The 24,091-nt window shown below is 40.3% G+C and overlaps 2 protein-coding genes and 3 long non-coding RNA genes across 9 annotated transcripts in view; 4 read left to right on the forward strand and 1 right to left on the reverse strand.

Annotated features, from left to right (window-relative positions):
- Nucleotides 1–4,163, forward strand: part of LOC135350491 (uncharacterized) — a 30,861-nt gene extending 26,698 nt beyond the window's left edge. For all 4 annotated transcript variants that reach the window (XR_010399163.1, XR_010399166.1, XR_010399165.1 and 1 more), the window contains 2 exons: nucleotides 964–3,662; nucleotides 3,726–4,163. This is a non-coding gene — a long non-coding RNA (uncharacterized LOC135350491). The remainder of the gene's footprint in view (nucleotides 1–963; nucleotides 3,663–3,725) is intronic.
- On the reverse strand, nucleotides 129–2,550 carry LOC135348597 (sushi, von Willebrand factor type A, EGF and pentraxin domain-containing protein 1-like). 2 transcript variants are annotated; one of them, XM_064546877.1, is made up of 7 exons: nucleotides 2,427–2,550; nucleotides 2,050–2,343; nucleotides 1,713–1,991; nucleotides 1,456–1,659; nucleotides 1,206–1,406; nucleotides 955–1,155; nucleotides 129–551 (listed from the first exon to the last, which is right to left on the reverse strand). In XM_064546877.1, the coding sequence occupies exons 1-7, from the start codon at nucleotides 2,503–2,505 to the stop codon at nucleotides 319–321; spliced, it is 1,491 nt and encodes a 496-aa protein (XP_064402947.1). In that variant the 5' UTR covers nucleotides 2,506–2,550; the 3' UTR covers nucleotides 129–318. The 2 variants fall into 2 exon arrangements, with proteins under 2 accessions (XP_064402947.1, XP_064402938.1); XM_064546868.1 differs by having other exon boundaries at nucleotides 130–581.
- A 3,802-nt stretch (nucleotides 4,164–7,965) lies between the features above and the next one.
- LOC135349463 (uncharacterized) overlaps nucleotides 7,966–24,091 on the forward strand; it is a 42,615-nt gene continuing 26,489 nt past the window's right edge. Inside the window, exons 1-3 of the transcript XR_010398922.1 lie at nucleotides 7,966–8,042; nucleotides 8,102–8,501; nucleotides 8,651–8,967. The gene's annotated coding sequence lies outside the window, so the exon portion shown is untranslated. The remainder of the gene's footprint in view (nucleotides 8,043–8,101; nucleotides 8,502–8,650; nucleotides 8,968–24,091) is intronic.
- LOC135339551 (uncharacterized) lies at nucleotides 11,017–12,322 on the forward strand. Its single transcript, XR_010396021.1, has 2 exons — nucleotides 11,017–11,937; nucleotides 11,989–12,322. It is a non-coding gene; the product is annotated as an uncharacterized LOC135339551 (long non-coding RNA).
- Nucleotides 22,260–24,081, forward strand: LOC135350264 (uncharacterized). The gene is made up of 4 exons (XR_010399098.1): nucleotides 22,260–22,423; nucleotides 22,504–22,888; nucleotides 23,085–23,402; nucleotides 23,764–24,081. It is a non-coding gene; the product is annotated as an uncharacterized LOC135350264 (long non-coding RNA).

Here is a 24,091-nt window from a genome sequence, read left to right on the forward strand (position 1 = left end):
CACACACACAGTCAGCTTTACCGTATCCCTGGTGCGGCTACACCTCGAGGCATAACTATATTTTAGTTATGCAGCTGCCTAATTATTCTTTATGCCACGTTATACTGCATGCTTTATAATTATTATAGCTTCTTTTAGTTGATACAAAACATGTATGGGGGATTTTACTGAAAATGCAGATGTTGTGTTTACATTGTTCTCTATAATGAACATGCAGACGCAATGCTATTTAATTGTTTACATGCTATGTAACTATATTTACATATATACATTAATTGAAAAACATGAGCATGCAGTTGATGCACATTAACAGAAGTTTTACAGTCCTACTGGTCCATACGCCTGGTTAGTGTTCAGTTCAATCTCCTCTTTGGGTGACACTTCCTCATAAACAGGGCCAGCTAGTACAGTGGGTCTTAAGTTAGTTTGTCCTTCAGCTGCTGGAAAGTACACTGCCTTCTTACGAGAGCAAAGGTGCATCACTAAGAGTCCAGCGAGGAATCCAATGACTGTGAAAGCAACTGCTGTGACAACCACGCTGATAGAAACAGCTGCATCAGTAGATAGGGTGGGTGATTGAACTGTGCATGGGAGGAGGCCAAATTAAGAGCGAAAAATATCAGCAGTTCCAATAGAGAATGGGAGAGCGTGCATCACAAGAGTAAAGTATATAAGACTACCGTATATAGCGGGTAATTTTTGGGGGACAAAATGTTCGTGGTTCAGCAATCTCGAGACATTTCGTGGGTAAATTTTTCGAGGTTGGAGTTTGCACTACAGGTAAAGGTAGGCAAGGTAGGCAAGGTCGCTTCCTTCGTGGGTAAAATATTCGTGGTCAGACCATCAACCACGAAAACAACAAATATTTTGTCCCCACGAAAATTCCCCTCTATATATGTACGGTATTATGATCTTGTATCAGCTTATATAATTATAGTACTTGTGTATACGTACAACTTCTAGATACACAATCCAACAAAGCCGGGTCAGGATCCCAGAGACCAGAGTTGTTACAAGTGGCAGTCACTGCACCCATCAGTGAGAACTCAGGATCACATTGGAAGGTAATGACTGAGCTCTCGGTTAGGTTGGTGTTCTGAGAGTTGGTGTTGAGTAATGCTCCATTGAGTGGAGGGGCAGGCAGGACACAGGAAACTGAGTACACGAGATGGAGGATGCACATGATTATTAATGAAGTCACTTACTAGACTCATTTCTGCAGACAATCTCCCCTGGATTTTTGTCCCACTCTCTTGTAGCTAGACAGGTGGCATTCATCATTCCCTCAGGGAACAGTCCAGCGTCACACTGAAAGGACACACGAGTACCAGGAATAGCTGGTACTGAATGATCACTGATGGTGCCATTCTGTGGTGAGGATAGTCGAACTGCGCAGTTCATTGGAGCTATGAGGTGAACATAATAAGTTTTTGTACAACCAAGAACTCAACTCACGAGTTGTGGGAGGGAGTGTGGGTAGTGATGTACACTCAATAGCCTCAGGGTCTGGACTCCACATTAGTGTACCCTCACATATCACCATTGTAACAGCAGAAACATATCCAGCGTCACACTGGATGGTTACTGTGGATCCTGGTAAACTGCTTGAGACTGGTACAAAGGCTCCATTCATGGGGTTGGTCAACACAGGACAGTTGCCTGCACTACAGGGAGTCAGCATAATAATATAGTGTGCTACGATGTCGACTCACCAATTGTAAAGTTGTACTCAGCTGTCGTACTGTTCTCAGCACAGTTGGTAGCCACAACACTGACAGCATAGTCCACATTGTATTGAGCAGTCACAGTGACAGAGGTGGATGTGAGGACAGTAGCAGAGAGCTGGGCTGGAGGTGAGATGGTTACTGTGTAGGTTAGGTTATCTCTACCACCAGTCTCAGTAGGAGGGTTCCACTGCACAGATACACGGACTTCATCGGCTGAGCTGCTCAGAGTGGAGTGTCTTATGGTGGAAGGTGGTCCTGGTAGATCTATAATAATTATGTAACTTTTTGTGAGATAACGGACGAGACACTAACTGCAACTCACCAACCAATTGGATCATTGAAGATCCTATAGTTGTAGGCAAGTCCAGACACGACACAGTGATCCCATTCTCTGCTGTTCTTGACAGAGTTGATGTTAATGTAGTGTCATTGAATGCAATCAGTGTCACAGTGTAACCTGACTGCATTAGTGGTACATTGAGACCCGATGGGGTGGAGAGGATATCGATGTCAGTAACATCTGACAGTACCCATCTCAAGGAATTTCCAGGAGCAGTGCAGGTGTAAGTGACTGTTTCCATTGGACATGGTCTCTCCACACTCACTGAATATTGGGCTGTAAAGAAATAGATCTAAAAGCTGTGTTTGCTAGACGACTCCGGCTCATATTGACTATCTAGCCTGTTCTACATGTTTTACCTGTGATCGTACACCGAGAAGTTAAATAGAACATGACCGTAAGGTCAATATAGAAGTTGAGAGATCGTAGAAGAGTCATTTCTGAGAGTTATTATAATTTATACTGTCCAAAGATGTAATTTACCAATTCGGTGGGTGTGGTTCTGACGTCCTGACGTCACGTTTTGATAACGAGGTTACGGCCGGTCAACCGTTTGCTCATTAATTATTCATGAGCTAGATCTAGTGATCATTCTTTTCCAGCTAGAATGAGCTGGAAGTATAGTAGCCTCGATCCCAGGCCGATCCGTCTCTAATTGAGCGCTAGGTCGCCTCCTCGGCCTGGTATTGATTGTATCTGGGCGTGTATCTGGGCGTGCTCTTATTGGCTCCACCTCGCTCAGGTATTCGCTAAAAAAGAGCGAATTCCTGAGCAACTTAACACTAATGGTGTATGTATGAGCACCTACTCCGTAAAAGTAATTGTAATCTCATGAATAGCTCCGTAAAGCTAGCTAGCTACTACTATGGCAATTTCAACGTCTTTTGATATCCAAGAAGCATTAGCATATGCACTGTCTTGTGTGAAGCAAGAAGGACTGATCCTCAAGGAACAGCAGGTCCGTGCTCTCAAGCTCCTGTCAGAAGGAAGGGACGTTTTTGTGTGGTTCCCAACTGGGTATGGCAAGTCTCTGTGCTATCAATTGCTACCCTTCTTGATGGACTACAAGCTTGGTAGGACTAAGGGTCCTCTTGTCGCCAGAAGTGTAGTTCTTGTCATCTCTCCCCTTGTGTCTCTCATGATTGACCAGGAGTCTGAACACTAGAGGTGTTTCTGCTGCCATCCTCAGTAGTAATAAGGGAATCGACAGAAGTCTTGTTGCCACTAACAAAGATGTGTCGGATGGAAAGTACCGTCTGCTGTGTTCACTGCCCCAGAGGCTGTTGTTGAAGACTATCGTTGGAGGATGCTATTACTAGAGCCTCCACTCAATTCCTCTTTAGTGGCAATAGCTGTGGACGAAGCACACTGTGTTTACAAGTGGTAAGTTATTAATAACTCCCGTTGTGATTATTATGTATGTTCTGTAGGAGCTCTGACTTTTGTCCTGCCTATGCACACCTAGGTGAGCTTAGAGCATTTGCTCCTCCTGGTGCTCCAATGTTGGCTGCAAACTGGATAGTTTCTGACCTACCCTCTAGCTCCACAGCGATTGCAGATGATGTCGAGGCACTGGCATTATGTGGACCATCAATGTGAGCTAAAAAAATAATTTTATTTACAACACTATCACATTAAAAATTTCCTACTTTGTGCAGGAGTAAAAGCAAGCCTTTTTCCTCGAACCCCGATGGTACTCCTCTTTGCTGATGGACGCGAGCTCACAGTGAAAGGAGATGCATCGGAACCACTCGTGTCCTTAGTCCTTTTCTTAGGGGCTGATCTTACTGGACTACTAGGGAGCTGCTCTTTGGACACTTGTTTCTGGTAGCTACGTCTGGCCAGGAGCCTGAACACCTCTATGGACTCTATCTTCTTGATACAAGAAAGACAGACAATCTTTGACAGGCCATCTGAATCACTAACAGGCAGATCCAATGCAAGACTGAGCCTCCCTGGAATATCTTCTTTGAGAGCCTTACTGCTGAACAAATGTTTATATCTTCTGTTTTGTATGGCATCAGTGCTGCAACATAACCTACAAAGAACAAACTTAGAAGCCATCATTAATTTTATTCAATTTTCATTTGACCACATGGACTAATAATAATAACGAAGTCACGCCCAGATACACGCCCAGATACAATCAATACCAGGCCGAGGAGGCGACCTAGCGTTCAATTAGAGACAGATCGGCCTGGGATCGAGGCTAGAAGTATAGAAACACAGTAGTCATTTCATGGCTCGAATAGACATTTTTACTATAAAGCTTAGGTACAGTCTACTGTAGCTTCACTATATGCGATATGCAGGGCGAGTCGAAGAGATATTTCGAAAAAAGGCTGCTGAAAGCTCACTAGAGGCTGTTTTCCTTGGCTTGGGCCGCCATTTTAAGTGGAGTTAGTCTACATATTATTATTTTGTGAGAGTTTCTTGGCCTGGAAAGAAAAAAACGCTTCGACCCGCCCTCCAGAATGGTAAGAAGCATCATATAAGAGCAAACTAGAAGTGTTTTTGGAAGTTTAAAATGCCGGACTACTAGTTTATGTTGTTCCTAGTAACTTGATGATCGATCGCTCAGAGCTTCCACCGGAAAACGTTTTGAAGACTGATACTTGTCATACAGGATGATACACCAATATATTTATCATGTATGTGCTTCAAACTTCTCTCATGGCATTTATAGTTTCACAAAAATTATTATAAGAAAATCATGAATATTCATGAGCAAACTGTTTACCGGAGGAGGTTGAGGTACGTACGACACGACATAGGTTGACCTTTTGCTAATGAGTTACCTGCAGCATGACAGGATGTCACGCCCACATATTATTTGTGTTGACTCAGCACAGAGGAGGTACGACAACGACAAAAAGTACATGTCAAAGGAAATGTTTTACACACACTCCTTAGGAATATAATGTAGAGAATGTGTGTAAGGATGACACGCGGATGTTGTACCTCCTCTGGACTCAGCAGGTATTTTATGCACCGTCAGCGCTATTTTACTGTTCATTGTGTTTATCTCTTCTGGAGTCTCTCCACTGAAGAGGCATTTTCTACTAGTCTATCAATCTTAGTATCCACTATAAATGTTACATTAACACAGGAGCCATAGAAAGCGCAACAAACTCTTACACTGTAAGTTTATAGCTCATTATTTTATTCAACTATGACTATCCTATTATGTCACAGGATATACCGTATAGCGGGTAATTTTTGGGGGACAAAATATTCGTGGTTCAGCAATATTGAGACATTTTGTAGGTAATATTTTCGTGGTTGGAGCTTGCACTGCAGGTAAAGGTAGGCAAGGTCGCTTCATTCGTGGGTAAAATATTCGTGGTCAGACCTCCAACCACGAAAACCACGGATATTTTGCCCCACGAAAATTACATGCTATACGGTACCTAGGCATTATTAATTTTGTAACTACTGTGGAGTACTATGATCGTTTATAGTCTTTTAGCTAGCTAGGAGAACAAGTTTTGGTGTTATGCTTCCGTATATTCTCTTCTTTCTCCGTACACTTACAATTCCTCCGTGAAACTTGATGATAAATTATGACGCGTGGCCACACCTCCTCCAGGTAAATGTGGGCGTTACATCCTGTCATGCTGCAGGAATTAATGCAATATATACGGGATTAACTCATTAGCAAAAAGGTCAACCTATGTCGTACCTCCTCTGGATTTTTTGCAATGGGGGCTCCAGAGGAGGGAGGACACGATTAACCTTTAGCTCTAATTAGCTAATTATCGCGACCTTTTAATGAAGTTCTTGAACGATTCATCTTTTCTTTCTTTATACCTCTACATATTGGGACACCCCCAGAAGTCTGGCCACGCCCTCTCTAACTTGCATAGCCTCGACCCCAGGCCGATCCGTCTCCAATTGAACGCTAGCCGTCTCCAATTGAATGCTAGGTAGCATTCAATTGGAGACGGATCGGTCTGGGATCGAGTGAAAGAGGCTGGAATTCGAGGCTAGGCTCATAGATCAATCAGGTAGATCTACCGTATAGCGGGTATATTTCGAGGGTATAAATTTTCGCGGATGGACCATTACAAAGGATTTCGCGGATTTTATTTTCGTGGTCTGAGTTCCAGCCTTTTGGCGCATGCGCACATCAACATGCAGCTGTACTTCCACACCGTTAGCCTCGAATCCAGGCCTATTGCCTGTGTGAGGCACCTCTTATTGTCGATAGGTGTGGTCAATAATACTAAACACGCCTACTATTCAATAAATATATAAATTTTCGTGGGTATAAATTTTCGTGGTACAGGCTCAATCGCGAAAACCGCGAACATTTTTATACCCTCGAAATATACCCGCTATACGGTATCACTTTGCACTTTAGACTTTTGAAACCTAGCCCATCATTGAAATACTCAACAGTTCAAGCTAAACATTGCTCTCCAACAAGGGGGGGCTCCAGCCCCTGGAGCCACCCCACTTCCTACCGGCGCCACTGTTTAAGATTATGAATTGTGTAGATGTACAGAAATAAAAATATAATAAATTATGCATGTATTAGAACCTAAACTTGAGAGCAGTGCAGGATTGGCTATTTATACTATTTATTCTTTAGGATGTTATACACATAGAGGTTTTACATGGTTCTATATACACATTATACACATGTTATATTGCATAGAGTGATGTATAAAGTCACAAATTTAGTATAATATGACTCAGTTCAGTCTTCAAGTTGTATTGTTTCAGTTATAATGTCACTATTTTGATAGTCAGCATTCATTCAATACCAGTATAATGTGCATAACACACATAATACACATGCAGTGTCATATACATGTTAGACAGTATAAAGTCAACTTGTATAATATCTAGAAGCTTCCTATACACATGCAAATGGTATAACTATATATACATGATACAAAGCAAGAGTATGATAGAGGCTTCTTAACTGACACTTGCAAATATTAACAGGTGCTTGAGTGGACTACGTGTAATTGGAGAACTTGGGTTAGAGTCTATACAAATAGAACTGAAGCAGAGGAGGGAGGACACGATTAACCTTAGCTCTAATTAGCTAATTATCGCGACCACTGGAGGTGCCCCTATGGCCAAGTTGTCAGGACCTGAAGGTAATAGGACCCCTATAAGAAGCACTTCAAGTACTCCTATCTCTAAGATCCCTGTGAGAAGCATCCCAGGCACTCTGATCTTGTCCGGCTCTGTGAGAAGCACTCTTGATCCTGTCTCCAGGATCCCTATGAGGAGCACTCCTGTCTCCAAGATCCCTGTGAGAAGCACCCCAGGCACTCCTGTCTCTGTGATAAAGCAATTCCATGTTGCACTGTTTAGATTCAGGTAGTTTAGAGTGTCTCCAACATGAAGAACATCAATGACACTAACAGTCTCAGCTTCTAGCACCCCTTTATTTTTATAGTTTGCTCTGTGCCTGCAAGAATTGCCTGTCACTCATACTACAGTACTGTTCTGTGTGTCCCAATATGTAGAGGTTATAAAGAAAGAAAAGATGAATCGTTCATCATTAAAAGATCGCGATAATTAGCTAATTAGAGCTAAAGGTTAATCGTGTCCTCCCTCCTCTGGACCTAGCTGAAGGCTGCGATCTTTTAACATATTTCTTTCTTTATAACCTCTACATATTGGACACAAGAGCTAGAGCAAAGTAAGCCTTTTCTCCTACTGGAGATACCCCTATGGCCAAGTTGTCAGGAATTGAAGGTAATAGGACCCCTATAAGATTAGAAGCACCTCAAGTACTCCTCTCTCCAAGATCCCTGTAAGAATTCGCGGGGTGTGGTTAAATTTAACTTTCGTTCCTGGTATCGACTGCATTTGCTTGGCCAATCCCATTCCAATATGAGGTAGCGTGTCACGTTCATCGGTTCGCCAGAGCACTTACTGTACTGTACTGTACTGGTAACTAGCTAGTTATAAAGAGACTGGATATATTACAAAGCATGGCTCTAATTCCAATAGTAAGTAGTCACCTCAGTCTATCTAGTATAATATTAATGCCATGCTTGTTTCTGTTCAGGGATCAGTCATTTGGTTGGTTTTACTTCTAAAAGGATGTCTGATTGTAGATGTGTCTGGTCAGACGACCGTAATATCTTCTCTACAAGCAACGAACAGAACATATGTTTGTCCAGGAGAGATCGTTACCTATGTCTGCAGTGGTGTCGGAGGGCAAATTAGGCTATCAGCACCACCATATATTCCTTTGGGCGCTCCTTTGTTATATGAGCGTGGAGAACCTCTCGGAACAGGACATCTAAGAAATGGCCCTATTGTATCAAATCTTGTATCAACTGATTTACCTTCGATGGTAGCAGACTTGATAGTGCAAAATTCTTTATTGCCGGAGTTTTCTGTTCGTTACACTGTTAGTCCACCTTCGAATTCTACAGAAGCTGTAGCCCAGCACAAACCTTCAGGTACTAGGTATAAATTATGATACTTATAGTCAGTGAATAAAGCATTTAATACTCACCATCCTCTCGGAGATGATTGATATAAGTGTAGTGCATATACCAAGCTATTAAATGATCACATAATTTTATAGTAATTATTATCTTTACCATAGGTCCTCCTTTAGATGTGATTTCTTCTACGATCGGATCTTTTTCACACCAAACGCATTGAACGTGGCTGGTGTGGGAGTTAATTGGGCGCATAATGATTCAAATCATGACCCTAGTCACTTCACGATCCAAGTGTTTGACAGTAACACTAACACTGAAATTAAATCCATTGCTATTTCTGCAGAAAGCAATAGTTTTGAAGCAATACTTACTGTACCCTTTAGTGCTCCCATGGATGTCTATGCACGTATAACAGTGACGTCCAAGTGTAGCCAGACAACCGGTGGAGTTATGACGGACACAATTCGGATAAATAAAAGTTAGTGGCTATTAGTAATTTTTCTGTCGAAAACAATTCAGGCACTAGCTATTACGTACCTTAAGGTGACATATTTTTCGAGAGTATTCATTTCTGCGAATAGAGTAAAATTGCAAAAATGTTTGTACTCGCAGATAATTGGAAATGCATTAAAACCACTTGCAAGTAATTAGAAACGCTATGAATAAAATTAATTTCACAACTTTAATACCAGCAAAATAATATTTTATGTCTCGGTAATCCCTTATTGCACGAGTAACTAAACCTATATACAAAGAGGATATGCATCCTCTGCTATCGTGGTTATTCCGAGGCCTAGCGGAGGATATACGAGGTGCAGTGTGCATGTGGTATCTGACTTATACCACGCGACCGCAGCAGTGTAAAAAGACCTCCCCCTAGCAATAATTCAGTGCACAATGCATAGTTAAAGCAAAAAACAATAATGTCGGCACAAACAGCACCCCATAGAACAATTCGTTTCCTCCGATGCTCAAGAGCTTCCTACATCCAAGCGTTGTGCATTCGACGCCGTTGCAAGCTCTTCTTGGCTAAAATGTATGTAAACTACGGTCAGTTCTCCTATACCGTCGCTTTGGAGTCTTAGCACAAGATGCATGGCTCCTTTTTGTTTTGCTTACTTTCTGAAAAACACCTTGAAAACTGTGCATGCCTGATAGGGCTGTGTGTTATGTATATCATGTCATACCATCAGGAGTGCACTAGCTCCTGATCATAGATGCATTGCAGCTGTTTACCATTAGTGGCGTAAGTGTGATATAAGATGAAGTTCTCTACATAATACGTTGTTTCTGTAAAACGTTATTTTGCAGAGGGAGTAACATTTTATTTTCGCCAATTTTTCTTAGAAGCAGAGATAATATACATGCAGTGCTCTTGTGTTATAGCCTCAATACCATCGAGCTGCCGGCTTGTTCTCGAGGTCAACGCATAGCTGACCTCGAGACTTGTATCTCTGCTTCTGAGCAAAATGGAAGAGAATTGGAGAAATGCTAAGGTCAAGTGGTTCCAGCTTCCTCTGAGTCAATAATAGCGAATAAATACCTGATCAGAGGCCGCGGCTACTAAATATGGAATTTAGTGGTTCATTATATGGGGTTAAGAGCTAGCTCGGAGTGGGTCAAAGGGCACGCACATGTGCAGAAACATTCATTACTTCGTGGCTTGCACGTGCACTCACATGAGAAAACTTACGCACATACATGCGCAGTAACATTCGTTACCTCGTGGCTTAAGTCTAGTTGGACGGGGTTGTCGGGTTACAAGCCTATCTGGGATTTGTTCCAATCAGATTGCAGATTCTAGACCATTGCCACACCCAGATAATTACTCTCTTAAGTGCAACACCATAATGCAAGCACAGTTCAACCGCAATGCAGTAATAGACCAGAGTTGATCATGGAGAGATCAAAGTTTATTAGGGAGTGTGTTATTGAGGCTTCCAAAGAGTTGGGCTACCCTGTCATGAAGCCTGAACAAGTTGATATAGTTCTAGCTTTAATAGTTTTGTTGAAGGTAGAGATGTGTTTGCTGTTCTTCCAACCGGCTTTGGAGAGAGCTTGTGTTCCTGCTCGCCAGTAGCCCTTTACAAGATCTTGAAGAAGGAAGCAGGGCATTCAATTGTGATGGTTGTGTCTCCTCTTTTAGCCATCATGAAAGACCAGTTAGATTCTATATGTATAGGTTGTTGTTGATTGTATAGTACTTAAAATTAGTGTGATGAACAGTTTTAAATTACAATGCATATTATACATGCATGCAAGTAGCAACGTATTGGAGTAAAGGTATCTCCAGTACCTATACATCTCTGGTGAAATTACTGACAGCAGAATTCAGTCTGGAGTTGAGCGGGGAGAGTACCAGTTGGTATTCTTCACATCTGAGATGATAATTATTATAAGAGGTGGAAAACAGTCATACAAGCAAAGGTGTACGTAAATAGGCTCAAACGTGATTGATGGGGCTCATTGTGTTAAGAAATGGTAAGGTTTATGGTACTTCACGTTCATGCATGTGCTCAGGCAGGGGCGTAGGGAGGGGGAGGGCTTTGGGGGCTGGAGCCCCCCTTTCTCTGCAAAAACTACACTAAGAGCCCCACCTTCTCTGATGAGTCTTCAGCCTGGGAATTACTGGTATAGATTAGTGGCAGACAAACAGCATGTCCAAGAGCTAGCTATACTATACTAGTAACTTTGATTCTTTAGTGCAACAGAACTAAGCTAGCTAGCTACGGCTAGCTAGCTAGCTTTAGCAGTATTATTAATTGAAGCAAGGTGTGGCTATTTCTTGCACATGCGCAATGAGTCATTAATTAGGGGGTGTGGCTCCTGGTCACCGGAATTTTCGTAGCCTCGATCCCAGGCCGAGTTTTCGCTTTTATAACGGTTAGGCGAACAACTGGGCCTGGTACTAGTTGTCTGCGCATGCGTCAATCGTTTGTCAGATTCTGACAAATGGATATTCTTGTTCACTTTTGTGACATTTATATTCGTGTACTATCGTGTACTAGAAGTCAGTTCCCGTTTTATCATTATTGGAATCGATTGGAATGGCTCTTAGCTGAAGCTTCTCTCTTCTCTGAAGCTTATTCTGAAGACTGAACAACAAGGGAAGAGGTATAAAGCTTTGTCAAGCTTGTTAAGGTCAGATATTTTTGTGTGGGCCCTATGGCCGGCTATGCTATCAAGTCTTGTTCATGTTTGGCAAGAATGTAGGTAGACTATAGTTTCATCATTAATATGGTGGATCAAGTGAAGAGTGTGAGCTAGAGAACTTGGTGCTGCCATCATCAGCTCGTCGACAATGACACTATAACCGAGAAATTTAATATGTATAGATCTACACGTATTTAAAATGTCTACTTCTCTGTACAGGAGCAATGGCTAATATCCAGCTATCCCAACAGTGCTCCTCTTGGCTATACTAACGGACGAGACTGGACAGTTTGAGGTAAGGGTTTAACCGTCTTTGGTTTCTTTTAATATTGTCCTATACTCACAGACACAGGACTGGAGTATGACCTGCTCATTCGAGCGTTGCTGGGTAGCTCAGAGACATCAAGAGAATCTACGTTTTCTCAAGCAATGAGTTACGAGTTGGGGCCTAGAATCAGAGAAGTCCAGCAGCCTGCTAAATCTTTTTGAAACGTAATTTGAAGGCATTCAATCATCCTGAAGTTGCCCTGGGTCACTGTAATTGTGCTGCAGCACAACTGGCAACTCCCCAGGCCTTTGTGAAGCAGCTCCCTATGTGCATCTTTTGTGTACTCACTCTGTGCATTTTCTGTGTACAAATTTCCATTATTGATTTATTAAATATTTTTGCCGACCACAAATATACAATGAAAATTTGACGCATGCGCAGACAACTAGTACCAGGCCCAGTTGTTCGCCTAACCGTTATAAAAGCGAAAACTCGGCCTGGGATCGAGGCTAGAATTTTCGGCGCTCCGCGCCAAGTAGTTTCTGGCGCGAACAGCTCAGCCCCCCCTTCCTCAAATTCCTGCCTACGCCCCTGTGCTGTGTAACATAACCCTTTCTTTTTCATTAAGGGTGACACTTTCCGTCATGTACTGAAACGAATTGGTGAAGTACGCAGCCTAATTCCACCAGCTGTACGTGTGATGGCTCTGCACAGCGACTGCCACTCGAAGTGACAGTTTATCAGTGAGTCATGCAATAGGGTTAAGGAACCCATGCATACTGTAACCGAGTTATCCAATACTGGTAGTAAGCCTACTTTAAAATCAGCTCATATAATTATATGTAAATAGAACAGTCATAAGAACACGAAAACTAATGCTCACAAAAAGAACTAACACTCAGTCTCTTACACTCCACAAGGTCAAAATCGTGACCTCTGTAGTCCCTAACCACAAAAATGACAAAAACACACACTACACAACTTAACATAATAACAGTTCAGTTCCAGTCTTTCACACATACGTTCTCACGAGGTGCCCAACTAAACCTATTCAGTGGGGTCATTTAAGAGTGTGGAAAAAACATTCCGAGCATTGGCTGACAAACTCAAGGTACTAAGGTCTAAATTCCCAAAGACCATTATCTATGGACAGTCATTTGAAATGTGTGCAGACATATACATTTTTTTGAAGTATCATCTAGGATCAGCGTTTTTACCATTCCAGAAGATGCACCTGATATCCCAGAATTCCGTTTGGTTGACATGTTTACCAGTGTGACAGACTCCGATCATAAGTCGCATATGTACATTTACAATTCTGAGAATTGTTGTTGCAACTGTGGCCTTTGGGATGGGTGTTGATTGTCCGGATGTTAGGCAAATTGTTCATGTGGGGCTATGTGATGATAAAAATTATTAGTAGCTATTTGAAAGAGACTGGTCAGACATCAATGGCCACCCTGTTGAAGTCAAGAACATATACCACCCTGTTGAATAAAATTAAGGCGTATGTGTCCAACATGACTCTGTGTAGACGAGATGCCTTTTTTGGAAATAAAATTATAGATAACTACAATCCCATTAATAATTTATTGTCTTTAAGTGTATGTGCTGTGGTGATATATTATATGTACACGTTCTTGTGTTCGTGGTTGTTGTAAAGTAAATCTTCATTCCTTCGTGTTATTCAACAACTAATCAATTAATTAATTAATGTTGCTCACATCTCTCACTGTCAGACAGAGTGACAGTCCAAATATCCTTCGGAATTGAGGAAGGACTCTGCAGGGGTGTCATTTGCAATTAATTGAAAGGTAGCAAGAGCGGCAGCGACAATAATTAGACTGTCAGTCACTATATATATCTCAATGAAGTCTTCACAGGCATTGACATGGACTCTTCACCACATTTGTGCGATTCAGCTTGTTGCGGATCTGGTAGAGTGTACCATAGTCTCCTGATGAGTTGTAAGAGTAGATAACCTGGATCAAGAGAGAGATGCATACTTACGAATCCTAATTATGCCTCGGTGCGTGCGCATGCGCAAGCGAGGTATACAATAGTGTGTGTGTCTCAGTCTGTGTCTGTGTGTGTATAGACTGTTATAGCTGCTCAAGGATCAATAAAGTGCAAGTAAGAGTTTCTATAGGCTTCTAGTCATGTTTTCTTGGATTCGTATTTGTGAATTTGCAAAATAAAGCTTCGTTATAGAAATTATTATGTCAGTTTATCAAAGTATAACTACAGTAGACTCTCATTAATCCGGTCACCCTTGGGACCATGCAGCTTGGCCGGAATAGCGAGGTGGCTGCAGCTCAGGAAATAGCCGCGGCTTAAAAACGACCTTACCTCTAATCTAATGACTATTTTTGCGGTTGTTGTCTCGAGGATAATGTAGGATAATGAATCATTTTGTTCTCTATTTAAGTGTAATTCAATTTTATTTGCTAACCACACCCAAAACGTCATATCCGGCCGTAATACACACATTGAAAACCTAGCCTCGATCCCAGGCCGAGTTTTCTACCGTTATAAAAGCGAAAACTCGGCCTGGGATCTGAAAACCCTGTTTGGGACAGCCAGCACTGGCCGGCTACCGGAATAGCGAGTGGCCGTACTTCAGGGTGAGTTTTGTGCAGTAAACATATAGCTAGCATTCCGTGCCAAGCCAAATGGCCGGTATATCGAGGTGACCGTACTTCAGGGAGCCGGAATAGCGAGAGTCTACTGCATGTATGTGTGTTACATATCATTACAGCAATCTAGTCATGCTGGCCCGACCTATACATCTCCGTCACCTTGAAGCATTGCATGCACAGCTCAGCTCCAGTCACTAGCAAGTGAGCAAAAAAAAAGCAAACAGAATGCTTGGCAATTCAGCAAAATACCACTGCAGGTACAGGGTGTTGCAAGAGCTTAGTTGCACAGCTCAGCTTCAGCCACTAGCAAGTGAGCCAAACAGCATGCATTTTGTTACTGTTGAGTTGGTTTTAAAGTACTAGTGACTATGCATATATATAGTCAGTCTGGCATTCAGAGTAAATTCATTATTATTATCAGTGATCTGATTTCACTCACATAAGAACAGCATCAACATGAATATCTCAGATCCAAAATGATCCTTAAAGCAGTGAGTCGGAAAAGAATATGGCAGTTTGTAATAGTACTAATTAAAGGATCCACTCGCCGCCATTGAAATGGCATTAAAGCAGGCATAGCGAGAAGCAGCGGGATACATACTGGTGTTGGACACTATATAGAGAGGCCTCTGTTGAAATGGAAAATGGAACATGCTCCCACAAATTAATGGCAGATTAATAAAATTGATTACACTAAAAATAAGGATTCCCGATCCTTTCTGGCGAGAGTATAGAGCCCATCATGCACACCCTCAGCCACACACCGCTATAGCAGGTTATTCTCGTACAATATATAGTATGGTGAAAATGTTCGTATTTTGCATTGTATAGAGCATCAGCCGAAAATTAATAGGTTCTATGTCACTATATCCTGAGCTGTACAAATATTTAATGGGTATATAGTTCCCACAAATTTGCACCAACAAAAATTACCCCCGATATGCAGTACATGTTTAGATCCCATTTGAGTGTATTTAGCAGGGAACTATGAGCTATAGTACCGGTACTATAGATTGCTCTGGGCTACAAACTACAACATTGTACATAAATTGTATTGTGATTTACAAGAAGATACACATGTAATAACATATTGTAGCTAGATGCTTTGTCTAGTAATATAATAACAGAACTAGAATGAAAGAGAGAAGCTCTAGTTTCTTTTTTTGGCTTTGTTCGAAAGTAGTAGGAGACGCTCGTTTTTTGGGCAGTGTGCTGTGCTTTTTTGCTGCAAGGCTGCATGGGGGAGGAGCTGGATGTATGGATTCTAGCTTTGGCTTCTTCATAAAGTTCCTTTCGCTTTGTTCAAGAGTAGTATAGGAGCCGCTCATTTGCTGGGCTTGTTTGCTGCAAAATAATTATAGCTTATAGGTGTCTTCCTTTCGCTTTGTGAGAGTAGTAAGAGCCGCTTGTTTCTTAATTGGAAAGTGTGCTGGGCTTGTTTGCTGCAAAACTGGGGGAGGAGCTGGATGTTTCCGTTTTGTGGGTGGAGTTAGGACTATAATTTTGTCCATCAAAACTGAGGTGGAGGAACAGGGTTGACTTGAATAGAGACCACAGATTTAGTAGAGACACAGAGATGCCAACTTCAGATATTAGTTTTCAAAAGAATAATGATGCAGTTGCTAGGTTGGCTGTTTATATAGGTTGACTGTTGCTAAGCTAGTGCATTTCTAGTAGCCAATAGGTTTTGGGATCTAAATCAGTTAGAACATGTGCATTCGGTATCTATGGTTATAGTGTCCCTCATCCCTCGGGCTAAAGCCCTCGAGCTTTGGGACACTATAACACATAGATACCTCATGCCCATGTTCTAACCATAACATAGTATACCTGGAGAGAGAGGAGTATAATTATATATAGAATTTAATACGGTGCATGGAACAACCTTCAGAGAAAAAAGACAATGAAATTAAAGGACATTGCATGCATGCTTCCATCACCAAATTTCCCCCAAATGTGTTAAAATTGCATGGTGAAACAGGTATATAGATATGTGATCGGGACAGATCCAATACAAAAGTCATTTATACAAGGTTTGTGTGATGTCGTGGAAATAATAACTATGATGCACAAAATACACACAATACACACAGGCTATTTATATAAAAACGAAATCACAGGAGAAGTTTCTAGAACACTACTAATAAGAACATGCAACTAAAATAACCGCTAGAACTAACACAGAGGGTGACAGTTACTGTTTACAATAAATCATAAGCTATCTAGTTCTATAAGATATAGTTCTTAGTCCATATTGTGGTAGCATAACATCTTGTTACCACATTTCTTCCTGCTTAAGTTTGACCATACATGTCTTTCAACAGGTCGTCGGTCTCGTTGTGGGTACGTTTTCCTTATAGGAGGTGAGTTATTAGGAGGTGCCTCCAGTACTTCTGGAGTGTCTATTTCACTTGTGAAAAACTCGAATTGTTCTTGTTGTTTGTGGTCTGCGAACTGGAGATCTTGAATCTGATCAATGTGTCTAGTGATGACATTTCCATTAGTGAGTTTAACCTTAAATATCGCTGGTCCTAATACACTAACAATTTCTCCAGACATCCATTTCTTTGAAGACAGATAGCCTCTAGCTAGCACAGATTGTCCTTCTTCAAATGTTCTAAGTTTAGAATGCTTGTCATGATTCTTCTTTTGCTGGAGTTGTTTGAGCTCCATTTGCAGGTACGCTTGTTGGAGATCGAGTTTTGTGAATTTGTGTCCATTGGCCAACGTAGCAAACAGCTCTTCAGGTTTAGGCATCGGGTACTGGTCTACAGTCAAAGCTTGATTCACAGTGACCTTGTAGTCTCCACAAAGGTGAATTTTTCCTTCAGGTTTAGGAACAGTAACAATAGGTGCAGCCCAGTCACTGGAATTAACTTTCTTGATTACCCCTTGTTTCTCGAGTCGATCCAATTCTTGCCCCACAACATCTTTGAGAGCAAATGGGATTAGTCTTGGCTTGAAAAACTAGGGAGTAACATCTGCTTGTATGTGCAGGGTAGCTTTGTGTGGTTGAATCGTGCCTAGTTCTTCTTTGAAAAGGGCATCATGTTGTTTCGGTAATGTCTTGAGACTAGAGGAATCGTTTCTGACAGTGGCTATGCTTTGCCAGTTGAGCTGGATTTGTTTCAGCCAATTTCTTCCCATGAGGTTGGGTCCATTTCCAGCGACTACGATCAGAGGTAGTTGAGCACGTTGGTCACCATAGCTGACGTGATAGAAACAGCCGCTCCTGTATCGATTTCCAACGTTAAGTTTTTTTCTTCAATTTGAACTGTAACTTCGATTGTGGTAGTAGCTGGAGTTGTGAGCTTGAGAGTGTAAAATTCTTCAGAGTCGGAGCTTGACGAAATTTCTTCTTGTTGTATCACCCTGTTAGTGCGTTGAGGATGCGGGTCTTGGCTGCAGACAGGGGCAATATGGCCCTTTTTCCCGCATGCATGGCAGGTGGCATCTTTACATTTGCAATCTTTTGCAGCATTGTTAGTTTTTCCACATCTAGTGCAAGCAATTTGTGAGGTCCTTTGTTTGGAACGAATTTGGAGTTTCTTAATGCTTGACTCATTTCCACTGAACGATTTAGCATTTCTCTCAGCAGCTTCCATGGAGAGGGCTTGCTCTATAGCTTTCGTTAGCGTCAGTGTCTTTTCGGTGAGTAGTCGTCGTCGGATTGCTTCATTGCATATCCCACACACAAAACGGTCCCAGAGGGCTTGTTCTAAATAGTCGCAATATTTTGCCAAATTTCGGAGGGCAGCTTCGTAGTCAGCGATAATCTTCCCTGCAGCCTGATCACGTTATGGAAGTGATATTGTTCCACTATTGTTGTTCGCTTCGGTTCGAAATGGGACTTGAGGTGATCAAAAATTTCGTTGAGAGTCTTGTCCTTTACAGAGTCTGGTGCAAACAGGTCTCGCAATGTAGAGTATACTGTGGCTCCTACCACACTCAAGAAAGTGGCTACTTGCTTGTTTACTGCCACTGAATTTGCAGAGAAGTATAGTTCCACTCTTTCAAGATATACAGTGATTGGTTCTGCAGATGAGTTGAATTCGTTGAGAGTTCCTAGTTGAGTTGCCATGATCTGTGAGCTGGAATCCACAAGCCTCGTCACCAATTGTGATGTCGTGGAAATATTATTAAGAACTCTGATGCACAAAATACACACAGGCTATTTATACAAAAGCAAAACCACAGGAGAATTTTCTAGAACACTACTAAATAAAAACATGCAACTAAAATAACCGCTAGAACTAACACAGAGGGTGACAGTTACTGTTTACAATCAATCATAAGCTCTATAAGATAGTTATTAGTCCATATTGTGGTAACATAACATCTTAGGTTACCACAGTTTGTAAAATTAATGGTGGTAAATCAGTGATTACTAAACACATCCTGTACAGGTGATATATAGATTTGGTAAAGAGTGTCTAACAAAATTAATAAGCAACAATCACATTGAGCCAACATTATTATAAACCACGTTTTCTCGAGCACCTTTTCCTGTGAAGGACACTCTGGCAGGAGTGTATACTATAGTTGACGTAAACAATGGAAGTATACATCTTTTAATTGTTACATGCATATCTTGTTGCGATTGTAATAAGACACATCTATATAATTATGCTTTGTTTTATATATAGCTTTGTTTAGACATGTATAACGCACAACAGTCTGAAGAGAGATTGCAATATGGCCTTCAAACTATTCCAGTATGGATAGAGACAAAACACTGTTTATATAATTATAGAAGCTATTACTTGCACTTGCATTACAATGGTCATTAGGAACATCACGGAGCTGGGCGGCCTAATTAATACTACGTCAATACACAAAGAGTTCATAACTATGCAGTGCTGATTAGAAATGTGAAAGAAAGTAGGAAACCAATATTTTCCCTTATGAATGTCATTATTATTATGCGAGTTAATTACTCCCACTTTCACGGGCCAATGAAGTGTTTACATGCATGCAGGCACTCCTTACCTTAGTTGCACTGTTATTATTATAGAAACTTAACACTACACTAACCCTATAACTATACGGGTAATGTATATATACGACAAACAATCCATGTCATACATGCATCTTCCTAATAAAACTATAATTATAATACTCTTTCAGGGGATGCATGTGCTCTTTGATTCTCCACCATTCGAGCAAGTATACCACCAATACCCGCACAGACATGCACCCGAACATGCAAACAGTGAATACCAGTGCCCTAATATACAAAGGGCCTATACTTATATAATTATAGAGTCTACGCTAGACTAGTATAATTATGTGCACTAGCTGACACACATAATTCACTGATCCCTATAATATCTAAATCAGTCATTGAAATGTTGATGTTCCGTTTCTCTGCAGTTATTAGGACAAGATGCATGTACTATATGGATTGTATGTCGTATATACATTACCCGTATAGTTATAGGGTTAGGATAGTGTTAAGTTTCTAACAGTGCAACTAAGGAGTGCCTGCATGTATAAACACTCAGTTTAGCATATTCATGGTATATTATAGTATCAGGTCTCAGAATTGTATTAGCTTACATTTTATGGCTATTTTCTGTTGATCTCTGCACAATTAATTTGTTGATAAAAAAACTATTGCAGAGAAATTGTATTTAATATTGATATTAGGGGTCAGTGTGTGTGCACATAATTCATTCTTTACAGGCACTTCCTTAGTTGCACTGTTATTATAGAAACTTAACACTATACTAACCCTATATAAATATAAATATACGGGTAATATATATATACGACATACAATCCATAATTATTATACATGCAAGTCATGTATCTTCCTATAATAACTATCGCAGTGAAACGGAAACAAGTACACATCAACGTTCCAATGACTGATTTAGATATTAGGAGTGCATGAGTGTGTATATAATTACTAGTATATAGACCGGCTTTATATAGGCCTTTGTATATTAGGGCACTGCCATATATGGTATTCAATGTTTGCATGCATGTGCATGCATGCATGGGTGGACTGAATTTATTGGTAAAACTCTTTGTAATCAATTACACTCTTGCTTACACGAGAATGAGCTATATATATGGAGCTGGTATATACAGCCATGCATGTAGTATACACAGTCATACATTAGATTGATTTTAATGGTCAAGAGTGGGAAATCACTATCACAATTAACACTTAGCCTATACACTCATACGGGAGCACTAATTCGATCTACTGATCTTGGCCATCAAACAAGAAGGGCAGCGTCTGGAAGCAGATTGACACAATGTAAGTGTTCATAATTATATTTATACAAAACCAAATACAAAGTAAAGACTGTATAATCTCAACTTCCCAGATTCGTGGTGGTATATAATTATATATAACGACGCATGCACAGAGTGAGTGCATTGCAGGCCGTTTTATATAATTTATACTTCTTTGCGGCCATGCAGCTCCTGAGCTTAAACCTATAGGTATATACTTCACTACAATCACAGTGTTTTTCAATAATCATGCAGTACTGATTGCATGTGACACTATAGCCTATAATTATACTCTATATGAATGTCATTACATATACAAGTTACTCCCCCCAGTCTCAAGGGCCAATAAATATATTTAAAGTGTTTACTGCAGCTGCATATACGCCCTTTTGTTGCACTGTTAATTCACTGAATAATTATACACACACAATAATTATCTTCCCATTTCCCATGCAGAGAAATTAACAAGACACATGAACATTTCAATGTACTATAGAGATGCATGTGTGCACAAATAATTATTAGCCTCAACTCCAGGCCTTTAGTCATGTCACTATATATACTAGCTATATACTATTACTTTGTCTAGCTATACGTACTATACTATATACTATAGCTATAAAATTGTTAGGGCCGACATTCACAGATCAATACTCTTGCGCTCAAACCTATACTTCACCAATTACATAATTATATTATGTTTTTTTCAACGAAGTGCTGAAGTGTTGGTTAGAAATGTGCTGGAAAGTTCATAGCAAATAATATGAAACAGGAAACCATACAAATGGAAATGCAGATTCTTAGACTAGCTAATTGTTCGCATTCAACAGTATATATAATAATCAACACTCAGAGCTGCATGCTCACACTGAGAGAAGATTATGCTTCAATCTCTTCACAAAAATCATAATTATAGAGACAATAGTCGGGTTGATCCTCTTCGCTTCCACTATTTCAATTCTGTGCATAGTGATGAATGTGCAAATTTACGCGCAAACCTCATCTATTGAGAGTTGCTCATGTATGTGCCAATGGACATTCACAAGATGTCACGTTACTGTGCACAGTTTTTGTGTGGTATATAGTTCGACACTTTATATCTACTCTTGATTATTCATTTCAAAATGATACAAGTGATCATAATTATTATTATTATGGTTGAGAGCATGCAGCATTGGACCACCCAACAAGTTTCTCGGGTTTTCACTGGAGCAAAACATAGATGGCTTCAGAGCCACTATAAAATTAATATACGTATATATAGACTTCAATGTAAAGCAACGTGAACCGAATGTAAACGACGTCTTGAGATATCATTAATATTATTATGGTTATCACTTGATTGTTAGCCTTGCAAGCCACGCCCCTTCATATTGCGAGACCATAGTATGAATGTATATATAAGATTCATAGACTGCTCTCTAGAGAGTTTCAAAAATGTCACGCCATCGATCTACACGTATATGTATAGCCACTGCATGGATCCAGACAAAATTGTTGCCCCTTTTTATAAAAAGCACATTTGCAAGGCTATTTTGTATAGTGCATGCAGTATAGAAAGACACTATATTTCACAGATCTTCTATAAACTAAAAAGCATGACTCCAATATTAATTCCAGTGGTACTGGTAAGTATAATTATATATAGTCCTTATAGTTGTAATTATAATTATACTTGCTTCCAACTCTCTGCATGCATGGTATACAGGGTGCAGTTATACTTCTAGGAGTGGATGTGTCTGGCCAGACGACCATTGTATCTTCTCTGCAATCAACAAACAGAACGTATGTATGTCCAGGAGAGATTGTTACCTATGTCTGCAGTGGAACTGGAAATCAAATTAGGCTATCAGCACCACCACATGTTACTAATTCGACCTCTCCTTTTTTGTATGCGCGTGGAGACAGTCTTGGAACAGGAAATATAGGAAATGGTCCTATTGTATCAAATCTTATTTCGACTACTTTACCTATGATGGTAGCAGACTTGATAGTGCAAAATTCTTCATTGCCGGAGTTTACTGTTCTTTGCACTGTTCGTCCATCTTCGAATTCTATAGATTCTGATGCTGAAGCCCAGCACAAACCTTCAGGTAATACTGCATGTCAGATGCATGCAGTCAGTAAACAAAGCCTTTGGAGTGTAATCTGCTCCTGGTAAAATTACTCACCATCCACTCAGTCACGGGATATATACGTATGACATTATAGGCCTATACATTGATAATTATAAGTGTTGGAATACATATACTATTAATGGTTACACAAATCTGATTTATTTTTATATAGGTCCTCCTTTAGAAGTGATTTCTCCTATGATTGAATATTTTTCCCCACCAAACGAAGTTAACATGGCTGGTGTGCGAGTTACCTGGACACATAATAATGGAAGTTATGACCCTAGTCACTTCACGATACAGGTGTTTGAGCCTAACACTAGCACTGCAATTAAATCTATCGCTATTTCTGCAGAAAGCAATAGTTTTGAAGCAATACTTGCTGTACCCTTTAGTGCTCCCATGGATGTCCGCGCACGTGTAACAGTGACGTCCAAGTGTAGCCAGACAACCGATGGAGTTTGGACCAACACAATTCCGATAAATAAAAGTTAGTGGCTAGAGTAATAACTAACTTTTCTGTCGAATATTATCATGCATTCAGGCACTAATTCCTAGGAAGTGTTCAGGCAAACTCTCGCAACAAAAGCCCAAAAATGTTTTCTTATAGGTGTAAAAGTTGCTGTATAATTTCCCCAGAAATCAAAAGATATTATATATATATCTTGTACAATTCCATGCAGTCACATGGCAATGATGGCATGCACTCTTCGTATATTCATCAATTTCTTAAAATTAATGATCTCCTAAAAGTTGCCAGGGAACATTATTTTGTATATTTTTTCTGAAGCGTATAATTATATTAATTATATCTGTTTCTAATTTTCATGCCATCAATTCTATTCATACAGGTATAAAAACAGCATACGTGTTCTGGGTACTCCTTTCAGCTGCAACAATTGTCCTAACAATAATCTAGGTGTATATATGCATCCTGTGAATCAAAATTTGCAGGTATATGCTATCAAGACTTATACTTTTAGTGTAGAAAAATTATTGTACTAAAATTATTATAGCTGTAAATAAATTCACCTGCATGTTAGTGAGTTGAGTTGCTGATGTTTTTATGCAGGAACTAAATTTCTGTGATTCCAAGTTCTAGCTGTAGTTGTTAGGCTAGATTATGATATTAAATTTTGTTTTTGTACTCATGACCCTTTACCAACTTCTATACGTGAA

The sequence above is a fragment of the Halichondria panicea genome, chromosome 1 (assembly GCF_963675165.1).
Source record: "Halichondria panicea chromosome 1, odHalPani1.1, whole genome shotgun sequence".
In the NCBI taxonomy this organism is placed as follows: domain Eukaryota; kingdom Metazoa; phylum Porifera; class Demospongiae; order Suberitida; family Halichondriidae; genus Halichondria; species Halichondria panicea.